At 45.5% G+C, this 25,659-nt stretch overlaps 2 protein-coding genes across 8 annotated transcripts in view; one reads left to right on the plus strand and one right to left on the minus strand.

The window, feature by feature from the left end:
* Positions 1–18,729, plus strand: part of SENP2 (SUMO specific peptidase 2) — a 47,711-nt gene extending 28,982 nt beyond the window's left edge. For 3 of the 6 annotated variants that reach the window (XR_014789558.1, XM_084846875.1, XM_084846872.1), the window contains one exon: positions 151–1,583. Coding sequence is in view for 4 of the 6 variants with exons in the window: in XM_084846875.1 (XP_084703001.1) it covers positions 151–213 (63 nt within the window). In the remaining 2 variants the exon portion in view is untranslated. Of the gene's footprint in view, positions 1–150; positions 1,594–18,223 lie in introns of those variants that run through there. The other 3 variants (XR_014789557.1, XM_084846874.1, XM_084846873.1) reach the window with 3 other exon arrangements.
* The window catches only part of IGF2BP2 (insulin like growth factor 2 mRNA binding protein 2), a 95,687-nt gene continuing 74,007 nt past the window's right edge, over positions 3,980–25,659 (minus strand). The window contains exons 9-16 of one of the 2 annotated variants that reach the window (XM_084846871.1): positions 23,741–23,876; positions 23,340–23,468; positions 20,158–20,232; positions 13,550–13,666; positions 11,903–11,977; positions 9,939–10,070; positions 9,568–9,681; positions 3,981–5,585 (exon numbers count right to left, since the gene is read on the minus strand). In XM_084846871.1, coding sequence (XP_084702997.1) covers positions 5,490–5,585; positions 9,568–9,681; positions 9,939–10,070; positions 11,903–11,977; positions 13,550–13,666; positions 20,158–20,232; positions 23,340–23,468; positions 23,741–23,876 — 874 coding nt within the window. In that variant the 3' untranslated portion in view covers positions 3,981–5,489. Of the gene's footprint in view, positions 5,586–9,567; positions 9,682–9,938; positions 10,071–11,902; positions 11,978–13,549; positions 13,667–20,157; positions 20,233–23,339; positions 23,469–23,740; positions 23,877–25,659 lie in introns of both variants that reach the window. The other variant, XM_084846870.1, reaches the window with a different exon arrangement.

The raw sequence follows: 25,659 nt of genomic DNA on the forward strand, positions 1-25,659 counted from the left end.
AAGTGCATCTCTGGAGGTGAAGGAGAGAGAGATCAACCGTGGCACTAAACACTTAAGTAGCTGGCAGAGGTTCATGCATTCACTCCTGCACAAAGGGAATTTTGCCTAAATTAATGCCCTGAGTGTTTCAATGCATTTTTCTTTTTGCAGTGTCGCATGCCTTACTACCGCAAAAGGATGGTGTGGGAGATACTTCATCAGCAGCTGCTATGACACCAGGCCTCTGGCGTAGGTGCACTTGTACAATATCATCATTTGCTGACAAAGAAGTTGTGTGTTCGCTGTCTAGTGCCTGTATCTCTCTGAAGGCGAAGTGCCCTCTTGTCTGCGTATCCTCCACCCGGAAATGGGGATCAGAGGCATGGTTCAAGAGCAAGTATTTGATCCTGAAACTCTCCCTCCAAAGGGCTAAGACATGAGTTAAGACAGGAATGAACAGCGAAAACTTGTTGTACCAGGTTAGCGGGAGGCTGTCAAAGAAAAGTGGTCTTCTATTGAATATGAGATGAACAAGGAGTGACCTCAGTGACATGAAGAAAGTATGTATTGCCATCTTCACAAGGGCGGTTCACTACCTATGGCAGGGGTAGGCAACCTAATAGCCTTCAGATGTTTTGAACCACAACTCTCATCTGTCTGAGCCAGGATGGCTAATGGTTGGGGAAGATGGGAGTTGTAGTCCAAAACATATGGAGAACACCCAGTTGCCTACCCCTGATCTGTGCTTTGAAGACAAGGTTGGATCCAGACTTGGGAGCTGTTCACACAACACACTAACCCACACTCGGTGGTTGAATGTGGGTTGTTTTGAACTGTGGGTTGTTTGTTTATCCATGGGTTAGCTTGTTATCTGAACACAGCCAGGGTAGCTTGTTAACCCTACAGTTTGCCTTTTTTCCTGAACATGCCACCTTGAGAACCCATTCAGACAATAACCCACCCTGTGGAAAACGTGCTATGTTCTGAACATGGTAATCCAGTTTAACAAACAATCCACACTCATCCACCAAGTGTTAGTTTTGTGTGAACAGCTCCATCATCATCATCATGATCATCATCAGTGAAATCATGACTAAGTTGTTCCATTGATTTTAATGAGTCCAGTAAGCATGACTAGGTCTGGATCCAACCCATTTGATCTGCTGGGGAACATGCTACTGATGCCTATGCCAGTTCTGATCTCCATTTCTGGGTGCGTCTAATCATGCATTGCTAGGGCATCTGCTCTAGGCAGACTATAGTTAGACCCAGAAATGAAGGAAGGAATTGGTGTGCAAGGTCAGAGAAGGGAGCGTGTTAATCTGTGGCATGTTTCTGATCCTCCAAACCAAGTTGTTGCCTGTTAGAAGTGGAAAGCTTATTTTCTTCTAAAACTGGATTTATAGTGATTTGGAAAGATGGAAACGTTCTTTGGATTTGTAACAAATCCATTGTTAAATCCTTTAATGGGGATTAGTCTTTATTTAACAGAATTATAATTTTGTATGAGACTATTTATTTGCATTCTTGTATTTAAATGGACATGTGTTGGAATGTTGAGATACTTTCATTAACTAAAAAAAGGAAATAAATATTTATCTAGTAAACCTGGTTTAAATCAATGTGACTTGATCAGTAACACCAGTTTTGAAAGTTTGAAGTGGTAGAGCAGAAGTTAGAGGAATAACATGTAATTGGTGAATGGGTCAAACTCAACTATTTTCTCTGACCACATATATATTTATGGGTGAGGGATAGCAACTACAGTAACCTTCTGCGTCACAATACTTGCATGTCTGTATTAAAATGAAGGAACTGTTGCATTCTAGTAGGGAATACAAGAGTCGGGGAGGGGTGAGAGCCGTCTTAAGCCTTGCAGACAATGTTAATGAGCTGTGGTCTGAGTACAGGACATGCTTAAAGAAGCTCCTAATGCCCCTTTTCTTTAGTTTATGACTAATGTGCTCATCACCAGCTTGTTGATCAGTACAGATGAGGTGGTGTTTGCCCTAAAGCCTAAACATTTTCCATTCTTCAAGTAGAAGGAAGGCATCTATTAAACATGAGGCTGTGTAACACTTAACTTCAGAACTCTGGCTTCCTGCTCAACAGAATCCACAAGCAGAGGCTTTCTTACAACAAACACCCTAGTATGCAATGCTATGAGCCCCATAAATGGACAGTGTTCAATTATTCAGTGCTTTGAGCAATCCTTCTCTGTGCCTGATCATATTCAGTGCTTTGCAAATAGCAGTTCAGTAATTATTGCAGTTACATATTCCATTTTTGGAAAAAATATCACAGTTGCTCAGTGTGGTGTAGTGGTGAGAGTGTTGGACTGGGAGCTGGGAGATCTGGGTTCTAGTCCCCACTTGGCCATGGAGGCTCACTGGGTGACTCTGGGCCAGTCACAGGCTCTCAGCCCAACCTACCTCACAGGGTGGTTGTTGTGAGGATAAAATGGAGAGGAGGATAATGGAAGCCACCGTGGGTTCCTTGTAAGAGGAAAAAAGGCAGGATATAAATGCAATAAATGAATAATAATAATTGCTCAGCTGTTATCATTATTACATTGGGCATTTGGCCAGTACAGCAGTGAAAGAGGGATGTATGTAAAGCCCCATACTAAGCATGACAATGTAAATTCTTCTGGATTTAGTGTAGTAGAATGCAGTGGGCAGACACAGGCTGCTGATGGGCTAACAATGCAGACATTTGCTTCTATTAAACAGGGATGTGCCCTAAATGGAAGTATGTTTGAAGCAGATGATTCTGTAATCAAGAAGGTAAAGCAGCAACATTTGGGCCAGGGTTAAATCTGGTAAAAGTTGCTTTCACTCCTCCTCTGGAATACATCTCAAGTAGCTTGTGTTTAAGGGGGCTGTAGATAAAGATATGTAAACTCGCATTTTAGGATGAGTTAGTTTTTCTTCACTGGATTGGCATAAAGCTAATCAAAAGAGCTCAACTTTTGTTTAAAAATACGTTGTATTTATATAACCTTTTAAGTAGTTCAACGTATTTCACATACATCTCAGTCCTTACAACATGGCTGTACGATAGGCCAGTCTGTATCTTAGTGAGGCCATGCCTTAAGCTGAAGTCCTGTATACACTTACCTGGGTATAAATCCCATTGAACTCTTTGGGGCTTAATTCTGAATAGACTTGTACAAGAATGCGCACAGTAAGGCTGTTGCCAACTATGCCTGCTCTTAAAATATAGGCATCCTTAGCAGTTGTCTTTAATAGTGTGAATTAAACATGACACAAGCACTAGTTCTCTGGGAATAACTTTCTGATGGCACTATCAACAAACAAAAGCTTGAAAGCTGCACAAATCGAGATGCGGAAATTTCACAAGTGGGCTTTTCTATTCACTTCAATAGGGCATTTTCAGATGTTGGAACTCTTTCACTTGTAAGAAGCTGCAGGTGAGAACAGCTATTTGTGTGCAGAGTTAGCTCTCCTTAAAGCAAAAACTCATACGTAAAACATAGTTGCCCACTGTTAGTTAGCGCATAATGTAGCTAGTACGCTACAAAATCAGTTAATTCTGTAAGAGATTAGCCTTTTCGTAAACTTTGTTTTAGCATATGTTAATCCTTTCTGTCACAGTAAGCCTAAAATACTGTGCATTGTTTGGCTACCAGTTCATCATGGTTCAATCCTTTTTCCTTGTTACTTTTTTTTGGTTCTAAGCTGCTTTGCTAAAGTTCACGTGTGTGGAAAACTTCAGATGAAAAACAATTGGAACATTCTTCACCAGTAGTTGTGATAATTATCTCAAATGATACTTAAATGCCACTGTAATGCAAATGAGTCTGAAAGTCAACCAGGTACTTGTACAAACACAACCCTTGTTTCTGTTCCACCCATTGACCTCACAAGACTGCACAGCATCCTCTAGTTAAAGCAAGGGAGGAAGTAGAGTAGTAGCTTGCACACCACCTATTTTTCTACTTTTCATTTGCTGTTAAATAAAACTACTGAGGTCAGACTCTTGTTAGCTGGATATATTTTGTTTTTCACAGAACACTGTTTGAAGTAGAGAAAACTGGCATTGCAGTCTGTTGGTACAACGGTATGTTCACAGAAACCAGTATAACATCCATCTGTTAGCACAGAAAAACTCTAATGGTGTGTGTAACCTGTCAAACTCAGGAGTTCTGCTCCAGTGTCTCTTGCACTTCTATCCTTTATTATTATATTTCAAGGCCATTGACTCTCATCTAGCAGAAGGATAATACAGAATAGTCATCATACAGAATGATGCTTTCTTCCACCTGGCAGCTGTCTTTTGTCTAAATTTATTTCCAACTCATTTTTATTAAAAAAATAAAAAATGCTCCAACTCTCAGTTTTACAAGGCATACAAAATCTCAAAAAGGGACACACAAGAGCAAGGTGCTGAGGTATGAAAACACCTGAGGTAGTTTGTTTTTTTCTTTTCTTTTTTGAAAAAAAGTTGCAATTTTCATGCCCTGGGCCAACACCCTCTTGTCAATCCCATTTTAAAAACCCACTCCCCAAAGTATTGGTGGCAGCATCTTACATGCAAAATGTACCAAGTGTGCTGTTTTCCTGTAAGTAGGGTGAAGTGTTTTTTCCTCCCCCGCACTCTCTAGGAAACCTAGGTATAACTGAAGCTTGGCATTTTGATAAGCAAAGTGGAAGTTGTGACTGGGTGGTTCTTTTGTTATCTTTTCCATAATGCGTTTACTTGGAGCACTGCATTGTCTGGTGGTACAAAAGGAGAGACTGTATGCAAAAACCAGTTTGAGATCTGTGAAGCAAAGAGAGATCACATGAGCTGGAGAAAGAAATGCATAGAGATTCCTCTGCTAACGAGACGGTATCCCTTCCGTTGGCACTACAGGCAATCCAAGATGGCATGCAGCTGTTATTGGTCTTCCTAATGCCCTTCTAAATATTACACTTTTGATTCCCACTTAAATTTTGCTCTGGTAATCCTACATCTCCATCCTACTTTCTGTTAGAGATCCGTAATCAACTAGCTTCTTTCCTTTTAGTCTAGAAAAGCCTGCTTTTTCTAAAAACAAAATGTAATTGTTTAAAAAGAAATTAAAGACTGGAGTTAGTTTAGTTAGCTATATTAATTCTAAAATATATTAATGCTGTCCTGTGTAGCAGCCCATGCACTGTGTAAAAAAAAAAAAAAAGCTTTCCTAGTATGTACACACATGTACAGAAAAGGTTCTGAATGGGTTTGTCTGCAAATTTCTGCCTATGTTAGTCCAACTAAAGGGATAGCGTTGTACTGTTAGACAGACTCCATGTAGGCTGTGGTGTGAGGGAGGCAGTCCCCTGCTGGCCAAAGCCCACCCCTTCCCCACTCCCTGTGTACTGTAAGTCCTCTGCAGAGCCCCAGCCTCTTCGGCAGACTTGGATGCCTCCAGATAGTCTTTGGTTTGCTCCCTGGTCCGATTATTCTGTCAGGTGTTGGAAGGGCTACATTCATCAGTTGTTGCTGGCTAGCATCTTGGAGCCTCATTTGCTGCGCTGTGAGGCAGGGGCTCCCTGAGGGTGTTTCTGTTCCTGCTGTTTCACCTGCTGGACAATTTCCCTGATCTTGCGCTGTGCAGTCTATAGTAAGGAAAAAGTTCTTGTTAGTAAACAAAAAACAAAAGGAAAGGACAGTCTGTTTACTTTAACTGTGGATCTTTGAGTGGTCATTTCTGAACTCACACATATGGGTTATGCGCCTGCACAGAACAGTCATTTGCAACATTCTAGCGTTGAACAGAGTTTAGGTAGGGGTCCCGCTCATCTCCTCCGCACATGCTCCAGGTGTGGTTCCCATCTGCCTCTCAGTTTGGAGTCTGCTGCAGTGGAGGAATAAAAGGGCGAGGCATCAAAACGGGGAGGAGAGTGGGTTTTGAGCAGAGGAGATTCTATCGTGACCTTGCTCATAAGCGCAGCAATTTCTTTGAGGACTGGAGAAGGGTGAGTGGTGCAGAAGATTCCTGTAGGAAGAGTGTCTTTGAACTCGATGGAGTAACCCTGATCAATGATGAGAACCCATGTATCAGGGTAATGAATTCCCAAGTGGCAAAGAATGGTCTCAGTCTGTTGGGAGAAAAACAGGCCAATGGCCGGGCCCTTCTGCAAGAGTCAAAGACAACACTTGGATTGGTCAGGGTGTTTACCCCATGTGGAGTGTCAAGGTTTGCCCTGAAAGAGTCGGCTGTATTGCAAGGGGGTATATGAGCCTGGTTTAGAGGGTCTGTTCGAAGCTGAATCAGCCAATATGGATGTGGACAAGTCATAGAAGCTGAAGAGGATTAGGTTCCCATTCCCATCTTTCAGGTGGATGTTTTCATTTAGTGAACATGGCCCAAGGTTTTGTCCGTAGATGCACTGAAGAAGTCTCCACCGTCAAATAGGAGATCCTCCACCGTGGAGATCCTCCTGGTTAAGCCCTGGTGTTTGAAGCTTAGCATGGGTGTCATAGTGATATGGCGGCTGCCATAGCCTTGTAACCTTAGTTGGCCATATGGTGGGCCGTGTTGATTTGTTGGCTGGCAAGTCTGGGAGCTATGGCCAGGAGTATCATTGCCAGGTTTTGTACGTTCTCTGGAAGGCAGTAGAAAAAGGTTGCTGCTTTTTCCAGAGGAACTGTCGGTAGGCTGCTATGCAGGTCTTTTAATTAGCTACTCGTAGGGCTAGAGCTGTGGTAGAGTAGGTCCTATACCCCACTGAGTCTAATTTTCCCCCCTCTGAGTTGACTGTAGCAGAGTGGGGGCACTGTCTGGTCTTGGATTAGGATGCCCCCACTATTATGGAGTTTGGTGTGGGGTGTTTAAAGAGGAAATAGCAACGTCATCCTGAACCCTGTATAGGTTCTCGATGTAGGGGGTAGGGTGGGAGGTTTTGACCATAATTGCTTACTGATGTGTAAAAGCGCGGGGAGCATGGGAATAGTTACCAGGGTGGGGGGCTAAGTCCAGTTGAACCCTCTGAAATACCAGATCCGGGACTGGGACTGGTGGAGCCTAACTTTAGCCCCAAGGATTTTGCCATTCGCAGCATCTCCTTTGCATAGGGCCTAATGTCATCAGATGGAAAGAGAGGATTTGGATCGCCAACATATTATCTGGGGAGGAGGTAGAGGCCACTACAGGAGAAGAGGATGGCGAATCAGAGCTATTCTTGGAACAGGAGTTGGCAGGTAGTTTGAGGTTAGTGGTTGCTGAAGTTTTATTAATTAATTTTATTCATTACATTTATACCCTGCCTTTCTTCCACTGTGGAACTCAAGGTGGCTACATGTGGTTCCCAGGTGGTCTCCCCTCCAAGCACTGACCAGACCCAGACCTTTTAGTTTTAGCTAGTGAAACCACTGACAACTGCTGGGGTGGTGGCTACTGGCATGGCTTCCAGGTTTGGAAGGTCTACGTCTTGGAAGAAATTAGCTGGAAAAGGAGGGCACAAAGTGAACAGCAAGCTGGTAAATTCAGGTATCAGAGTAGTTGCTGGTAACTGTGTATTAGGTGGTTTAGTGGTGCATGGTTGGGGGCACCATCTGATCATTCATTATGATAAGGGGAATGAGAACGTCAGTGGTGTGGCTAATAATGGTGGGTAGTCATGATACCATTGGGAGAAGGAGTGATGCTTTTGTGGTGGAGAGCACTCCTTGTAGTAGCAGACTGGAGGAGATCTGTTGAAGTAAGAGTGTTGATGGTACACTCATGGCATGCTGTAGTGATGATGGAGGAAGCTCCTGGATGAGCCAGACAAGGCTGGTAAGGTTTCTCAGTATCTAGGGGATCTAACCCTATATGGAGAACGGTCCCAAGGAGAAGGCTGGAAGGGTTCCAGGGGGGAGTGTTCCTTGGATTCGCCTTCTGATACTGACCCCATGCAGTGAGTGTTATCTGAGGAGAGGAGCTGTGATCCCGTGGGAGTCGCATTTTCTCCAGAATCGGTGTTGGGGACTGGAAATGAGTAGGTGCAACTGCTGGGACTGAGGGTGGTTGCTTCGGTGTGTAGCCACTGGTTTGTCCAATTTGATCCTGTAAGCAGTCTTTTTCTTTCTATTCTTTGGTCCCAGCGCCCGGGGATTGGCGGGGCATTTGTTTCAGGACTTGACTGGTTTGACCTTTTTCATCTCGACTGCCTGTACTGAGTGCTCGGGTCTGAGTTGAATTGCTGTGATCAGAGTCTGAAGGCAAGGCTGATAGCAGCTAGAGGGCCAGAACTCCCAATACCAGAATGATTGCCCTGCAGCGCTTTCCATGGGTAGGGGCACTGTGAGAAGCCATGAGAGGGCCAGTGCCAGCTTCCTGCAAATGGAGGCAGTGTGCAGTGGCCAGTTCAGCACGGCTATATCCGCTGCCTTGAGGGCTTGTTCCCACAGAAGGGAGCAGAGGCACACTGTTCTATTTCTTATGGCCTTTCTCATAAAGGCCTGGAAGTGGGTGTATGACTCCACCTCATGTATCTCCTTGAGGCAGAGTGTCTGATGGTTAGTGGTATCTTCCCAGCAGACTGGGTACTCTTTTTGAAGACAACATTGGAGGCCATGAGCCCCAGATGGACACAGAAAAGAGTGAGGGAAAAGGAGGAGGGGAAAAAAAGAAGAGAAAGGAGAGGAAGAATGAGGAGGGGACTCAGATAAATTTTGTATGAAAAGCTGTGAGGTGGAGAATGTTCCAAATGCTGCCAGTTGCTGCAGTGGACAAAAAGAAACTGAGAGGCAGGCGGGACCTACGCCTGGAATGTGCTCAGAGGAGGTGGGCAGGACTCCTACCTAAACTCTGTTCAGCTCTAGAATGTTCTGAAGGACTATTCTGCACGGGTGCATAACTCTTAGGTGTGAGGGACCATGAAGAAGCAGCAGACTTTATACAGCTGGTGATCAGGATGTTTGTGATAACCCAACTCCCGATAAGGAAAACCCAGGTGAAAGCTCTCTTTGTTGCGAGTGTATTCCGCTTTCTTCAACTGAGCCAAATTAGGCAACAGTGGTGTTCATGAAAGCCCCACAGCATGGAACCATCAGGCCAACTTTGATGAAACCATTACAGCAACAACTCTCCATAAACAATCAGTCTTGCTGCAAAGCATGCTTCCAGGTTATTCTTCTGTATATCAGCAACCACTGAGCATGAAAATAGATAGCCTTTAAAGCTAGATTTTGGTCTTTATTTTTACATTTATATCCCACCTTTCTTCCATCATGGAACTCAAGATGGCCACATGGGTTTCCTAGGTGGTCTTTGCTCCAAACACTGACCAGACCCAGACCTGCTTAGCTTCAGCAAAGTGGCTGCTTCATGTGCCTTAAGACCATGCCCTGGGACCTTCCTGTCAAAGTTGCCTCGTAATTCTTGCAGTATACAATCCTACAGTTTTTCCTTCAACTTCCAAGTACCAGAAAGTAAACGGTGTCCCCCCAAGCTAAGAGTTGGGTTCTGTATTTGTCCCTCCTCTATCTTAATATTTCTGAATGCAAATCTATTACATGTACCATTAAATGTGCACATTGTTTACACACTTCCATAACTTCCAAACAGCATTGCTAACTTCTTATTGAGTAAACAATTTTAAAGGAGGACTGTACCTGACTGGCAAAGAAGTGACCAATTATTTTGACGACAACTTCCTCATTTTCATCAGGTGTTTGGTCACGTGGTACAATTACTTCTGCACTGGTTAAGTTCTGTAGTTCATTCACCTACAACAATAAGTGTACAGAAAAATTATTTCTAATGGTGATCATTTTCACATTTTAGCAGTTCCAGACATTTGTAGGTTAATGGCATTACTGCTAGGCAGTGCAAAAATGATTAGGTGGTCATACCATTCGTGCACTATGCATAGTCAAACAAAACCAAAGAAGCATTGACTCCCATTTGCTTTAGGTAGCAAACAAACCTGCAGTTTTCACTTTAAGCTATTTCCCTTGACCCTGATATGAGCTGCTCTACATACCGTTTTGCCACCTTTTCCTATCACACGACCTGCTGCGGAGGAAGGCACCTTAATATGGGCTTCAAGCTTCACTTCTTCTTTTGGATTGAAAAAGTTTTCTTCTTTCAGTTTCCCAAAGATTCGTCCTTGGGCCTAGGACAACAGAGAGATCAGCTGGTAAATTTCCAGCTGAAGTCCAATCTACAGTCATCATAGTGTACATTCATAAAAGTTATGTGGACTCCAAAGAACTCACTTTGCCCTCCCAAGGAATAAAAAGAGTAGGGGGTTTCTAGATAGGTAATGGGTGAAGAGGTCCAAACTGCTCAGCATATCCCAAATTCACATCAGTGCTGTGTCCTATGCTTGCAGATCTCCCACCCTGTGCGCAAGACTGAAGTTAACTACAGTGACGCAAGGAAAAATGCCCCATTGCACCTAAAAGCCAGTCCTGCACCTAGAAAGCAGGCCAGGCCTAGATCAGCGGCTCTGTGCTTATTGTCAAATAAAAGTCCCTGTCCCCATCAAACAGGCCTGTGGGTCCTAGATCTTTGTTCTTAAAAAGGGCAGGAAATAGCTATTAACCTCTACTATGCCATTAATGGGTTTGGGATTGGGTTCTAATGGTAGCATAAAGGCAGCAGTTCTCCACTTGAGCTGGGCTGCAGCTGTTCTGTTTACATAGCTGACAGTAGGAGCAAGGCAAAAAATATGTGCATGCCAAAGCACAACAGGAGCTTAATCTCATGGGCAGTATTTAAGAGGTACCCATGTGATTGCCATAATAGTATGCTGGTAAGGCACAAAATGAGGACATCCCCCCACCCCAACGCATACTACTGAAACTGAAATTCAGAACAGTGGCTTGTTCTTTGTCTGATGTCACTAGATTATGTGGGGTGAAACAATATAGTCAACTAATTAACACTCAACAGGAAGCTGTAGCCAATCTTAACAAACTGAGCTTGTATGTTGCATATTTGCCATATTCACACTTCATTAGGTGTATGTTTTTAAAAAATTATTAGGTGTACTCCTAAAAAAATGTCATGTGTGAAATGACTCTTAGCAGAAGCTATTTCACTAGTTAGACTACAGTTTCAAGATACAGCATTTGATTATCTTTGTAATATGGTGGGATGGGATGGGATGGGGCGGGGGGTTTCCAACAAATTCCTCTGGGCCTCGTTGGAACTGAGACATTAAGGGTGCTTCCAGACAAGGCTTTTATTCTGTCATCACCCTCCCTCCTTCATGGAATTTTGCCAGGATAATGGTGGTCCAGACATAGTCGTCAGCCACTGGTAATGCGTTTTCCCACTATTTTTTCTGTCATTTTTCTTATCACCAAGAATTCATTTAAACAAAAAGTAGGGGGAGAGCTGCCCAATGCCTTCTAATTGTATTTTTAATGTTTTTAATCTTTGTAAACTGCCCAGACAGCTTCGGCTATTGGGTGGTGTAGAAATAACAACAACAACAACAACAATATAGGAAGCACTAGGAGCGCTCTGTCTGGAAGGGAACGGGAACTGATGTGCTAGACTGCAACTCCCATTATTCCCAGCCAGCATGGCCATTGGGAGTTGTGGTCTGACACATCTGGAGGGTGCCAGGCTGGTGAAAGCTGATGTATAGGATTGCGCTGTCAAATCTGAAACATTTGCTGAATGCATAAGTATTTGAATAAGGGGAGAGGCTGAGACCCACCAACCTGGGTGCTGTGCAAACTGCTAGCATGCCCTGGCTGTTTGTTATGGTGCTGAAAGCTAAAACTATGTGAGTTGTGCAATTCCACCACTCCCCATGTCGCTGCGGTTAGCAGCAACATCAGTACTTGACAACTGCTAGGCTGCTTATCCTTACTGGGGCAAAGCCACAGTCATTCTCCTGGACAGCTGTTGTCCTCATGTTTTCAGTGGCTGGTGTACACCAGCAGGCAGTGGTGCCTTGCACTTCATGGCACAAGCCTGCTCCGTACTGACCTTGAACTGTGCTTCTGGAGGCCCAGTGATGATAACCATCCTCTCACTGGCATCTGGACTTTCGGCTGGTGCAATCTGCAAGTCACAGAGAACACAAGAAGATACAGCAAGCTCGTCTCAGCCTTCAGCCACCACTGATGGCCCTGGGTGAGCATGAAACATACAAAATATGACACCTACATGGGAGGCAGCCCTTGTAGTATAAGGTCAAATGCAAGTCAGCACAAATCTAGTAATTGTACTACTAGAGCCCAGAACATGACCAGATACATTCAGCTGTAGTTTGGGTGCATCACAGGCTGCTATCTAAATATACCACAGGTGCTCATTCATGATGATTCACACACAGGCTTATCTGATTGGCCAAGGGTAACCCAAACTTGCTCATGTAATGCAGGACTGGTCAGGCCCACTCATCAGCAAGGCCCAAGAGTAACTTGAGTCAGTCTCCACTAATGAGTCATTTCCCAAATATATCAGCTGTCCTGTGTGCACAGTCAACCTTTTCTAAACTAGCCTGCATTTGCTTGAGGGTTGGGAGAGACAACTGGCTTCTGAGAAGCTGTCCACAGCCAAAATCTTTGGCTACCTCTCTAGAAGAGGAATTCTCTCTGCCCGGTTGCCCCTTTACCCAATGACACATCTTTGCCTGCAGATGCACAAAGTTGCTGATGGCAATCTCTCTCTCTCTCTCTCTTGCATTTATACCCCGCCTTTTTTCCTCTTGCAAGGAACCCAAGGCGGCTTACATTATCCTCCTCCTCTCCATTTTATCCTCACAACAACAACCCTGTGAAGTGGGTTGGGCTGAGAGTGTGTGACTGGCCCAAAGTCACCCAGTGAGCTTCCATGGCCGAGTGGGGACTAGAACCCGGATCTCCCAGCTCCCAGTCCAACACTCTTGCCACTACACCACACTGGCTCTCCAACAATTTATGTCAATTGTTTTTTATTATGCTACCTGGAGTTCCTTGGAGGAAGGATAGAATACAAATGCAATTCATAAAAATGGAGGAGGAGGTGGTGGAGCACTTAAAGGAAGCACTTGGGCTGCAGCAGGGTATAAACAAACAACTACCTGCTCCGGGTAATATTAGCCATGGGTTTAAAGGATTTCAGCTGAAGGTGGCCAGAGTTCTACGGTACTTGGTTACTGTGGTGGGAAGCATAAGAGACTGGAGTGACAGTGAAGAGGCAGTAAAACACGGATGCATTACCTCTGGCCTGTGGGCCCAATCTAGCCTTCAGAGCCTTCTTGTGTTCCTCCAGAGGCCTAGAGGAATCCGTGCTGTTGTTTCTGATCTCAGATCGGAGATAACAGTGGAGATATGGGCGGCCGTGAACTCAAGATGGTGCTGGGATGAGCGGTTGCTTTTCCCTGTGCTGGTTGAGTGGCTTTGTGCAGCGCACGCTGCCCCCGTGGGGACGAGTTGCTTAGCACTAGGAGGAGCAGCCAAGTCCCTTTCTCCATGCTGGGAGGAGCATGGAACTCAGCACAGAGAATTGCAAAATGGGTGGGGCAATGACATTGGTGGACATGGCCATAGCCACTGACATCATGCAGCCCGTGAACTATATTGGCCACCCACCTGAATAGAGTTTGCACCCCCAGAGTAAAGGAAGGGGGGCATCAACTGCATTTCTTACCTTGATTGAGGCACCTGCAAATCTTGCCAGCTGCTTAATGTGCTGGCCCTTCTTTCCAATAATGGCACCCACTGCCTGCGTTGGGATGAACAAATTCACCACCTCTTGCTCTGGCAACTGTGGATGGCAAAGTGACACAAAATGTATTGTGGGAGAGAAGCAAGGCTGTCCTACCTGAACTACTTTCGCCTCCCAAGGGTTACTGTCCCGTATGGTTGATATTGATCTGGCTTGCATGCGGTAATAGAGCAGAGAAGCAAGCAAGCATTGGCTCTTCATGTCTGATGGCAGACAAACCCCACACCAGCAAAGAAACAGTCAACACTCAGCTAAGGCTCTTGGAAAGGGGCTGAGGAATCACTGTGCCCCACCACCATGAAGGAAATCTCATACAAGGGGATAAAAAAGAGTACATGACACTGCTGCCTTGTTCTTGCATCACTCATTCAAATCCCCCATTGGAACACTCAAGACAATTAATGCCACGATACACACAAGATCATGTCAATTCATCTCCAGTAACGTCAATTAATCCCAATAACAACCATCTCAGGTTCTATACTATCAATTTCTAATGCAGATTAGACTCTGCACTTCAACTATAATAATGCATTGAAAGAGTGGGAGAGGCCTCCCCAATCAGGAATATGACAGGGTGGGTAACACTCCGTTAAAGGGTACCAAATCCACACTTATGTGCACTGGAGTAGCCACTTGGCACCATAATAGCCTCAACAGGGCAGGGGCAGGCAGAAGGCAGATCACTGAGTGATTTGCAGTAGGTCAGCAAGGCTTTCTGACTTAAAAACAGTTTAACTATAGAACAACAAAAAGCAATTTTCCCGCCTAAACTGGCCTCCTGAAATCAAGAAAGTTTTGGGGAAATAAGAATAGATTTGTGTGTCATAGGGTTTGTTTGTGTTAGGTCCAGTTCTGGTACTGATTCCTGGGTCGAGTATGGGCCCAGAGGCACCTTGTTTTGCAATTCTATGTCTGCCTTCTTAGCCACTATCTTGCACCTGGCTTCAGTTGGTGGATCTCCACATTCTAATGAAAAACAAAGGAGATCCTGTTAAAGTCTGCCCAGCCCTGCTCCAGGGACTCACTGCGGCAAACCATTATCGTGACTTCACAGCTTGTACTTACTTTTTCCTTACCCCGCGCTCCACCTTGACAGAGTTGATAAAGAGGGGTGTGTGTGTAATTAATTATAGCTAGTATTAAATACCATCAATGTTACTGGGTGTAAAATACACACTTTGCTCTTACCATCCTCAGTCATTATGCATTATGCAAGATAATTACAATCTTGTTTGAGCACATGAGTCTTAAAAGAGCTGGAATTGAGAGACTGCGAATTCTCCACCTCTACCCCAATAGAATGAAAATTAACAGAGTGGGTCACAGATGAAAGCAGTGAGCACTGACTGAGGAGGAAGCAGAGAACTTCCAACAGTGACTGGGAGTTACATACACTGGGTGAAATGGAAATCAAGTTATTCAGAACTGGCTGAAGCTGCTCAGTATGAGTGATACCCATCTCCCCCAAAAATGTTTCCCAGAACAACAACCATCTTTGGCCCAAAGCTCCTGGGCAAATTCAGTCAGTACGATTCTCCATTCTTATGGGATTAAAATGGGAGCCCTACCAAACTATGCCTCTAATAGAGCTGGGCAACTCGTTAAAGAAAAAATCCACCTTGATTCTAAATGGTGGGACCCATATCTAATTTCTCAAATGGCATATTCCTCTTTGTACCCAATATATAAAATATCTCTCGGGCTGGAGCAATATTTTACCAATCTTACTCTGGCACCACTCAGAAGAGCATTTACAGGGCTATGCTTTCAGTGTATGCCCTCAACCTTTTTAGAAGGAAGATTTAATAACATTCCTGTGCACCAAAGACTCTGCATCTGCGAGTCAGGGGAAGTGGAGGACATTCAACATGATTTGTTATGACACTCTTTATATACCTCCCCCTAGACAAAAATTCCTTGAATACATTCTCCGCTCTTTATCTAATCGACTCCCTCTTGATCAAATTTATTTATTTATTTATTTATTATTTTATTATTTTATTATTAAATTTATTAATCGCCCATCTGACTGGTCACCCAGCCACTCTGGGCGATGTACAACATACAATAAAACAGTTTAAAACAATAAAATTCTACAATAAAAACATTTTCTAAAATACCCTAACCCACCCCAAATGCCTGCCTGAACAACCATGTTTTTAATGCACGACGGAAGCTCATTAAAGAGGGGGCATGACGGAGTTCCCTAGGGAGGGAGTTCCACAGAGTGGGGGCCACCACAGAAAAGGCCCTCTCCCTCGTCCCCACCAGTCTAGCTGTCCTGGCTGATGGGACAGAGAGAAGGCCATCCGAGGCTGGTCTTGTTAAGTGGCCTGTCTGGTGCTGCTGGAGGCGCTCCTTAAGATAGGCTGGGCCGGAACCATATAGGGTTTTAAAGGTCAAAACCAACACCTTGAATTTGGCCCGGAAAACAACTGGTAACCAGTGCAACTCCTTCAGCACTGGAGTGATGTGATCTCGCCAGCAGCTGCCTTTAATCAGGCGAGCCGCTGCGTTCTGTACCAGCTGCAGCTTCCGAACTGTCTTCAAGGGTAACCCCACGTAGAGCGCATTACAGTAGTCTAAACGAGAGGAGACCACGGCATGTAGTACCGATGGGAGCAGATGGTTGGGAAGGAAGGGGCGCAGCCGCTGTATCAGATGGAGTTGATACAGCGCTGTCCGGCTCACAGCTGACACCTGAGCCTCCATGGACAGCTGGGAGTCCAAAATGACTCCCAGGCTGCGGACCTGGTCTTTCAAGGGTAGCCGTACCCCATTCAACACCAGGTCAACATCCCCTAGCCTCCACTTGTCTCTCACCAAAAGTACCTCGGTCTTGTCAGGGTTCAGCTTCAGCTTATTCCTCCCCATCCAGCCACTCACCGTCTCCAGACATTTGGACAGGGATTCTACGGCCAACTTTGGTGAAGATTTGAATGAGAGGTAGAGCTACGTGTCATCTGCATATTGATGACACTGCACCCCAAACCTCCTGATGATAGCCCCCAGCGGCTTCACATAGATGTTAAATAGCATCGGGGAGAGGATGGAACCCTGTGGCACCCCACAAGTAAGTGGCCACGGGTCCGAAACCTCCTCTCCCAGTGCTACCCTCTGGTACCTGCCGGAAAGGAAGGACCGGAACCACCGCAATACAGTGTCTCCAATGCCCAACCCCTCCAGGCGGTCCAGGAGGTCCGTGGTCAACGGTATCAAAAGCCGCTGAGAGGTCGAGGAGAACAAGGAAGGAGCATTCACCCCTATCCAGAGCCCACCTCATATCATCTACCAAGGCGACCAAGGCCGTTTCTGTCCCATGCCCAAGTCTGAAGCCCGACTGAAATGGGTCTAGATAATCAGTTTCTTCCAAGTGTGCCTTAAACTGCACCGCCACCACCTGCTCAATCACCTTGCCCAAAAATGGCAGATTTGAGACTGGGCGAAAGTTGTTCAGAACTTGAGGATCCAAGGAGGGCTTCTTTAAGAGTGGTCTTATCACTGCCTCCTTGAGGGCTGATGGCATCACTCCCTCCTCAAGGGAGGCGTTCACCACCGCCCTGATCCCCTCACCCAGTCTCTCTCTGCAGCCCATAATGAGCCAAGATGGCCAAGGATCAAGTAAGCAGGTGGTCGGCCGTACAGATGAAAGCATCTTGTCCACTTCATCAGGAGGAAGAAGCTGGAACCGATCCCACAAAACCGGTTTGCCACAGGCCGCCTCTTGCTCACTAACTGTATCCACAGCGTGCAGAGTAACACACCTAATCTGATCAATTTGTATTTTGTTGGCTGATAATAATGTATATATTACTGCTCTGGTTGCAAAATTTGCCCTGGGTGCAAGTAAGTTAAGAGCTAGGCACCAAAACCACCCATAATGCATCCCAATGTGAGGCCTGTATAAATTTCATTCTCCTTTACTTGTGTCAGCCCAGTATCTCATTGGGGAGCTTTTGAGCCATGTCAATGTGATCCTGCATTTTTATACTCTTTTTACTCTTGTATTTCTGTTTACCATTTTTACTGTATTTTATCTTATTATTTTTATGGTATTCCATCTTAGCTTATTTTCCTATTTGTATTTTATTTTAAATATATCAAATTGTGATGGCTTATCACTTTTAGCAATAACGATCTTTCAGTTTAGTTATTCAGACAACCGAAGACCCACTGAAATCAATAGGACTTAAACACACCGCTGAATATTTAGCTGTGTGCTGGTTCCACTGATGTCAGTTCGACTTCCACTGCAGTCCCAGGGCCCATCAGCTGGTCTCAGAAGGATGTTGCGGGAGTGCCCTGTACTGGCAGGGGGCCACTTATGTTCCTGGAAGCCCCCAATATGCCAGAAGACAGGTCTGATGGGATACATGTGCCACTGGCAATGTTTCACTGGTAGAAGGAAGAAAAGGAACATTCCAGGGCTGGACTGGGGGGCTGTAGATCTGCAGGATCCAAAGCCTCCCTGTTTCTCTGACACACGCCACTGACAAGGGAGCAAAAATGCGCTAGGCTGAGGAGCGCTGATCTAGGCTTAGAAAGAAAACTTGAAGGCATTTACTTATATCCCACCTTTTTTCCTTCTTGCAGGGAACCCAAGGTGGCATACATGATCATCCTCCTCTCCATATTTATCCTCACAACAACACAGTGAGGTAGGTTAGGCTGACAATCAGTGACTGGCCCAGGATTATGCAGTGAGCTTCATGGCCAAGTGAGGACTAGAACCTGGATCTCCCGAGTCCCAGTCCAACCCTCCACACTGTAGGGATCGTTTGGATGTGCACTTAACCAAGTCTACTGCTGTCATTTTCAGTGTATGTGTGTTTCAACTTCCCCTTCTTTCTACCCATTCGAGTGCGTGTTCAGGTAGGATAGCTGGCAAAGAATCACTTTCATGTTAAGATGGATTGGTAGAGCCAAACAGTGAGTTTGAGGGAGGGAGGGAGGGAGGGAGGGAGGGAGGAGCGGCCACTTTGCATAGCCGGTACTGCGCCTTCATTGTTACTTGTTGTCTCCCTGTGGCTCTCTGTAATCTAATAGGAACTAATCAAGGTTGTTTGCGTCACAAAGAGTCTCCATAAGTTTGGACTTTGATTGCCTTTCTTGTTCTTCCAGACCTACAGTTGTATAATATGATGGAATGGAAAACTGAATACAGAGTGCTAGTGGGCTTGGGTTCCCCACCCCCAAACACATATTTTGTTACTATGATGAAGATCCTGAGCCTTGAAATGATGGAATGTCCCCCAAAGCACCATCAGAAATAGATGCAAGTTGTACAACAATGCACAGGAGTACAGCAGAAAGAGGGAAAGCAGCCACTGCAGGCCAGTATTTCTCAAGAATTCATAGCTGAATGTTCCCAGGGGGTGTTTTAATCTCTCCTCCTAGCAGTGGGAGAGTACATGATTTAACCTGCAGAGAGTCCCAAGATCAAGCGCTGGCATCTCCAGTTCAAAAGATCTCATGTAGCAGGGCTTGGAAAACCTCTGCCGAGAACTTGCAAAGCCACTGCCACTCAGAGTGGACCATACTGGGCTAAGATGGGCTAATATTCTGACAATACAAGACTGTTTGAGTGTTCATGTGGCATAGTAGCAATTTCCAATTCCCAGGGGCCATGCTGGCTGGGAATGATGGGAGGTGCCGTCCTACACCTCTGAAGGGTACCAGGTTGGGGAAGGCTGATTCAAGCCATAGTCAGCCCTCATACATTATCCCTGCCTCAAGTAGCAACAGTGGAAACAGCACCAGTAAGCTGTTATTATGACACCACAGCAGCGCTATGCAATGATGCACTCTAATAATCTAGTTCCACTCCTCGGTTTGCCACAACCACCTAATTCATTACTACTCTGCCTGTCCTGGCTGCCACTCCTGACAGTACTCTGCATACACAGTATCATCAACCAATGTGGGGCTTGGACTAAAGAACTGACCACCTCTAGGGCAGCCTCATGCGATCTGGTGCTCTCCAGATGTTTTGGACTTCAACTCCCATCAGCCCCAGCCAGCATGGCCGATGGTCAGGAATGCTGGGAGTTAGTCCAAAACATCTGGAGAACCCAAGGTTAGGGAAAGCTGCTGAATGGAAAAAGGCAGGCAGGAGCAACAGTGATGGGGTGAAGCACGCAGAGATTCAGTGGGACAGGGAGGAAGAGACTCCATGAGACTGGGAAGTAATGCAAGGTGCTGTAGTCTGTGCAGACACCTCAACTCTACACCGTAACTGATCATACTGTAAGCCAAACATGTGACGAGGGTAGAACAGGGGTCATGAGCATCTGGCACCCCTGCAAGAGAAGAAGCTGGGCAAAGAAGATGCTTCTCAAAGGCTTTGTTGTGCCACTTCAGCAGTTGGGTTACTGTCCCTGACAGAACTGAGTGGGCAGCAACAGATGGGAAAACTGCCCTAGAACAGAATCACCGAAAGGGCGCATAAAAGCCTCCAAAGTGACAGGCAGGCGAGCTACGAAGCAGTGTGCGTGGAAGGCCAGCGTCCAGAAAGAGCAGGGCAGCGCACTTATGGAGTGCTGATGAGGGTATGTGCCAGTCGGCAAGGCTCCATAGAGGCCTGGGAGGTTTGCCGCTTGGCTCTACGGCAGGAAAGAAAGTGACAGTCAGCGGGGAGAGGCCAGGAGCGGAAGGCTGCATGTCCTAGGCGCGTGCCTCTATTTCTATGCAGCTGCAAGTTGCCCTCAGTGCTGACTTCCCCAAACCCTCCCCAGTGTGCTTGTTCATTCTGAAGATGGGGGAATGGGGGCATATTCATAGATGCATGGGCACCACTTAGCCGCTCGCCAGTTGACTGCTCGACACTTGATGATTCTCAGCTAAAACTGTGAACTGTCTCCACTGACAATATTGTGTTGAGTTGACTTGGTTCAATATCAGCAGTCTGTCTAACAGCGAATTCAGGTGGTCAGTGCTGACAGGACTGTAGCCAAAATAGGGATGCTGAGAAACAGGAAGGAGGTATCGGCATTCTCAGGGGAATCCCGAGACTTGAGGAAGTACCAAACAACACATGGGGCAGGGGGTTGTTTCCAATACACAGCCCAATGAAAACTGAGCATGCTCAGTAGCCACGGAATGTTGACTGTCAGTTGGAAAAGGAAAACTGAAAACTGAGGGATGGGATGGGATGGCCTGCTGAAGGCGGACATGGCTGAACAGCACTCCTATTAGAAAGTGAGAATACATTGCAACATTTTGTTGCAGATCCCAGTTGTTTCTTCTAATAGCAAAATTGGATGGTTGACTGCCAAGCAGTCTGGAAGCACAGTGGGTCCACCCAAATATATGACAGTGGTTTTCTACATACTCTGGGAACTCACTAGGTAAGCACAAGTATATATGTTTCCAAATTAAAAGAAAAATATTGTTTTAAACATCAAAACACAACCTGAGAAGACCTATGAGCTTCCAGGAGGTACAGAATATTTAATACAGAATCTGTGTTTGGGAGGACAGTGAAGGGAGGCAGGAAGAAGAGGAAATTGGTCTGCTTATACCCCTAACAGCTCTGGGAGTTGCGGGGGGGGGGGGAGCGTTCAGGGGGAAGCATACTGTGAGATCAAACAATATCCTTCTCTGCACTATACAGGGATGTTTCAGGAAGAAACCGCCTTCCTGCTCTCTCTGCACCCCAGCTTAGGTTTGGGGGTGGCAATCAGACCCAAACCTGAGGTCCCTGGCACTATACAGAATAGAGACTTCAGGGTGATGGGTAAGAAAAAACAGGTGCTTTATCCCTTCCCCCCTCCTGAAACTCCCCCTCTCCCAAGGCAAGAACAGCATTACAAGGGGCCCGTTCCAGGCTAGCTGGAGCCCAAAACAGGAGCAATCCAGGTAGGGGCTGCAGATTCACTACAGCATTTAAGCCAGCACTTCATCCTAATGTGGTGAATATGTATGTGTGAACCAGCTCAGATAAAACCTTAAATCTTTCTCTCTCACCACATCCACAGATGGGAGATGAATCAAGACACACATAATGGAGATCATTTAATGAAGGCTATTTATCTCTTAATACTTATAACTGCTCTTTAGTTTACACATATTAGGATGGTTATAGAGTGGGGGGGGGAGTTGATTTCCCCATTTTTTCCACACAGAGCATGAACTGTAATTCTCTTCTGCATCAGAAACAGTTAGAATCCTTCCCTGATTAGCTCTCTCCTACTTGACTCAAATTTGGCGGCAGCAAACGTGCTCCATAGTGCTACAGAGTGGTCTGCTGCCTAATTATCTAGGTAACAAGACAGGGACACCGCTCTTCCTCACAGACTGCAAAAGGTATGTACAGAGCACCTTATACAGCTTATTTCCGAAATTAGCTCTCCTCAAAGTGGTAGAGGTGGCCTCTGTCTGCGAGGAAGATGATAACATCCAAGAGCACACAACAATCCCTGCTGCTGTGACCAATTGCTTGAGCCATGATGCTTGTCATACTTAGACAACATTCAACCATAGAAACTCCCAAAGGGTACTTAGTTTCCAAACAGAGGAACCAAGGCTGTCCAACAGGGTAAACAGATGGATACAGATGTTATGTACTTGTTTGAAAGTTGCCCTTCACTAGGATTTATGTAGAGATCAGCTTTCACAGAAGTCCACAGGGAAGAGCCTCCAATACTGCCACTCTGAAAGGCCTCACTTCCATGCTGCAGGAATTGCACCTGCTCTCCCCCAACTGTATAGGGATAGTACATGCTAAAATTTCACACTTGCAGCAAAAGTAAATGTCTTACCCTGCCTCCTTATACATTAGGATCTGGAGAGGTATACATTCTTCACACACACACACACACACACACACACACACACACACACACAGAGAGCAAGGCAAAGTTTTTTTTAAAGGCCTCAAATAGCCTCCTCTCCCTTGATAAGATAACAAACCCATAATACCAGTTTCCTGTCTTTAAGCAGAGTACAATTCAACCTCCTCACAGGAAATGGCAGTTGTTGCCTTCCAGTAGTGAGTGTCTTGTTTCCTCCCTGCCTCTAGAGGGCAGTAGGACAGCACATAGACTGCACATACAGATTAGGGATGGGGGAGAATTTCTCCCCGAAACTTCGGGGGGCCGAGTGCCAACGTATTCGGCCCCCCGAAGTAGTTTCGGGGAGAAATTCTCCGCACCCCCCCCCGCACCCCGCCTCCCCCCTGGGATGGGACTTACCTTTCCCGAATGTCGCTCCCGGTGGCGGGTCGCAGCGGCGGTTTGGCAGGGCTTCGACAGGGGCAGGGGCGGCAGCCGGTCTTTTGACCGGCTGCCGCCGCCGCCATTCCAAGAAAAGTAAAAAAAAAACACACGCCCCCGTGATAGGCTATGTGACGATTAACGTAGTCTATCACGGCTAGATTTGCAAAGTCAGCCGTGATAGGCTACGTAAATCGTCACGTAGCCTATCACAGGGGCGTTTTTTTTTTTTAACTTTTTATTTCGCGGCCGGGCGAGGCGAGGCGAGGCGCCTCCTCCCCGGCCTGAATTTCGGCCGGGAGAGGCGGGAAGCCTCCCCCCCAGCCTGAATTTCGGCCGGGCGAGGAGGGAAGCCTCCCCCCCCGGCCTGAACTTCGGGGGGAGCAGCGAAGCGCCTCCCCCCCACCGCGAAGCAAGCTGCGAGACCAGGTAAGTGACTTTCGTGCACTACTAATACAGATGCACACATACAAAGGATGGGCGCATTGACTACTTACAGCAAAAGGGTTGTAGGGGGCAGTGACAGCAGGTCTGCGGGCCCCAGCTCCAGAGGGTAGTATGGACAAGCCTGTCGAGAAGATGCCCAACGCATTGAGATTAAGTCCAGGGATGAGATTGGCTTGTTGCTAGAAAAAATACAAGGAAAAATGGGAAACAATAAAGCAACCTGAAGGAGATTTTAAAAAGTGTTAGGACACACAACTTTCATTCAGTAAGATAAGCTCTAAAGGCATTCTGAGCAGACAGGTCATTCCCATGCGTCCATCTTTACCTACCCTCATGGTGATTAATCATTTCAATCATTTAGGCTGAATGTTATCTAGGACCATTGGGTTCTCAGAGAGAGAGAGAGAGAGAGAGAGGAGAAAGAGAATGAATGGCAGGAAGGGGAGCTTACATTGACTGCTACAACGTCATTTTCGTAGGCTTCCCGAAGCTTGTTCATGATCTCTACCTCAGCACTGGAGCAGGCTTCAATACTACCCTTCACGGTGATCGTCCTCTCAGGGTTATAAATGGTTAAATCCTGTAAACTGGACAATCACAGAAGAATAAATGAAAAACCTTTCCAGAGAGTTGCATTCCTTGGGATTTATAACCTGTTCCATGACTGATGGTCCAGGACAGGCAATAATAATCTTTATAAATCAAATCTAGAAAGTTAAGTATATTGATGGGGGGCGAAACGTATCAGGAATATAGGTGCATGAGCCAATGGCTAGGATCCAAAGAGCCCCTTGGGAGTACCTGAAGTGTTTCAGTTCATATTAGGTTAGATGATGTTAAGATGACACAGGGAGCGAGCAGGCTCTCCCTTTTATGGGAATCTGAGTTCAGTAAAAGCCACCCCTTAGTGGAGACTGACTGCTATTTTGTCCAGTAGTGTGATGCTCTCCATTTCTGATTTCAGTGGTCAAGTGAGTAAACTGGAAAATTACTTAGTAGCAGGACCCACCTTTGTAATTACTGTATAGCTGATTTATAAAAGAGCTGGGCAGTTCTAACTGAACAAACCATTATGTAAAAGAGCTTAACTTTTGGAAGTGTATTGGGAAACAAAGAGGTGAGATAGGTCTGTTCAGGTGCCAACATACCAGATGCCCTCGGGGGCACTGCTGAGCTCCATAAAAATACAGGGGTTCGTCACATGCTGTAGCACTATAATTCCAATTTTTAAAAAAATGATGGGAAGAAAATAAACACTTTCCAGCCACCACCATTAATCATGTTGCTAAAATGGTGGTGAGCAGAAAGAGTTTTTCCCCTCCCACAACTTCTTTTTAAATTATTGTTACAGCATTGAATTGTTATAGCATGATCACTCTTTAAGATAATATTATAGCATTATGGTGTTATAGTGTGGGGGAGAAAAAATGCTTTCCACTCCCTGCCATTTTAGCAACATGGAAAGGTGGGATGCATCATTTTTTTAAATTACCATTATGACATTATGAGCTCTAAGTGGTTTCACTAATATTTGCATATTTGTTACAAAATTATAGCACAAAAACACTTTAGCACTAGGATCAATTAAAATAATCATTGTGGTGATAAAATGGTGCCGACCACAAAGGTGAACCTGTGCTGCACTGCGATAGGTTTACCTGCCCAGTATGTCACTGCCCACATCAAAACCATGTCTCTTAAAAAAAGGCGGAACAGTAGCACTAAGGGCAACTATACCTGTGGAGATTGTGCTACACTTCTGTCCTTCTAAAAAAAACAGACTTTCTCTGGTAAGAAAAAAGCTGGAAGAAGTGCTGGGAAAGCACGGGAGGATTACAAATGGAAGCAGATGCCCAATAAAATGTGAGTTAACTAGACATGGCAATTCCATATTAAACATGTAGTGTGAAAGCAACCCTGGCTTAATGCCAATGGGCTGCATATCAACAAAGTTGGGTTGGAATGATGATGAAGCCTGTTAAATATTAGAAGCATAACATTGTGGAATATAGTTTTCCTGAAACAGCTGTGGGAACAAAAAACCTCACTTGGTTTAAGACAGAACTGAATACCTTTATGAAAGTTATCTTGTGATTTCTTTTCAGATACCTCATCTGTAGTAATCTTTCTTGAATTATATCCCATTATATGGTCCTGGTGGTGGTGTGGTTTTTAAACCTCTAAGGTTTAAACCTCAGAAACTGTAAAAACAGGATACTGGAAATTTGGGGTGAACATGGGGACAGCAAAGGTTCTGCTCTAGATCAGGAGTGGGCAACTTTGGCGGCTCCAGGGCCACTTTTGACCCCCCCCGGAAACCCTCCTGTGGACTGCACTCCTGCTGTTGAACTGCTGAATTTGGCAGCAGTA

Source organism: Heloderma suspectum, chromosome 3 (assembly GCF_057233095.1).
Source record: "Heloderma suspectum isolate Gila_16-S chromosome 3, 16-S_ref, whole genome shotgun sequence".
In the NCBI taxonomy this organism is placed as follows: Eukaryota; Metazoa; Chordata; class Lepidosauria; order Squamata; family Helodermatidae; genus Heloderma; species Heloderma suspectum.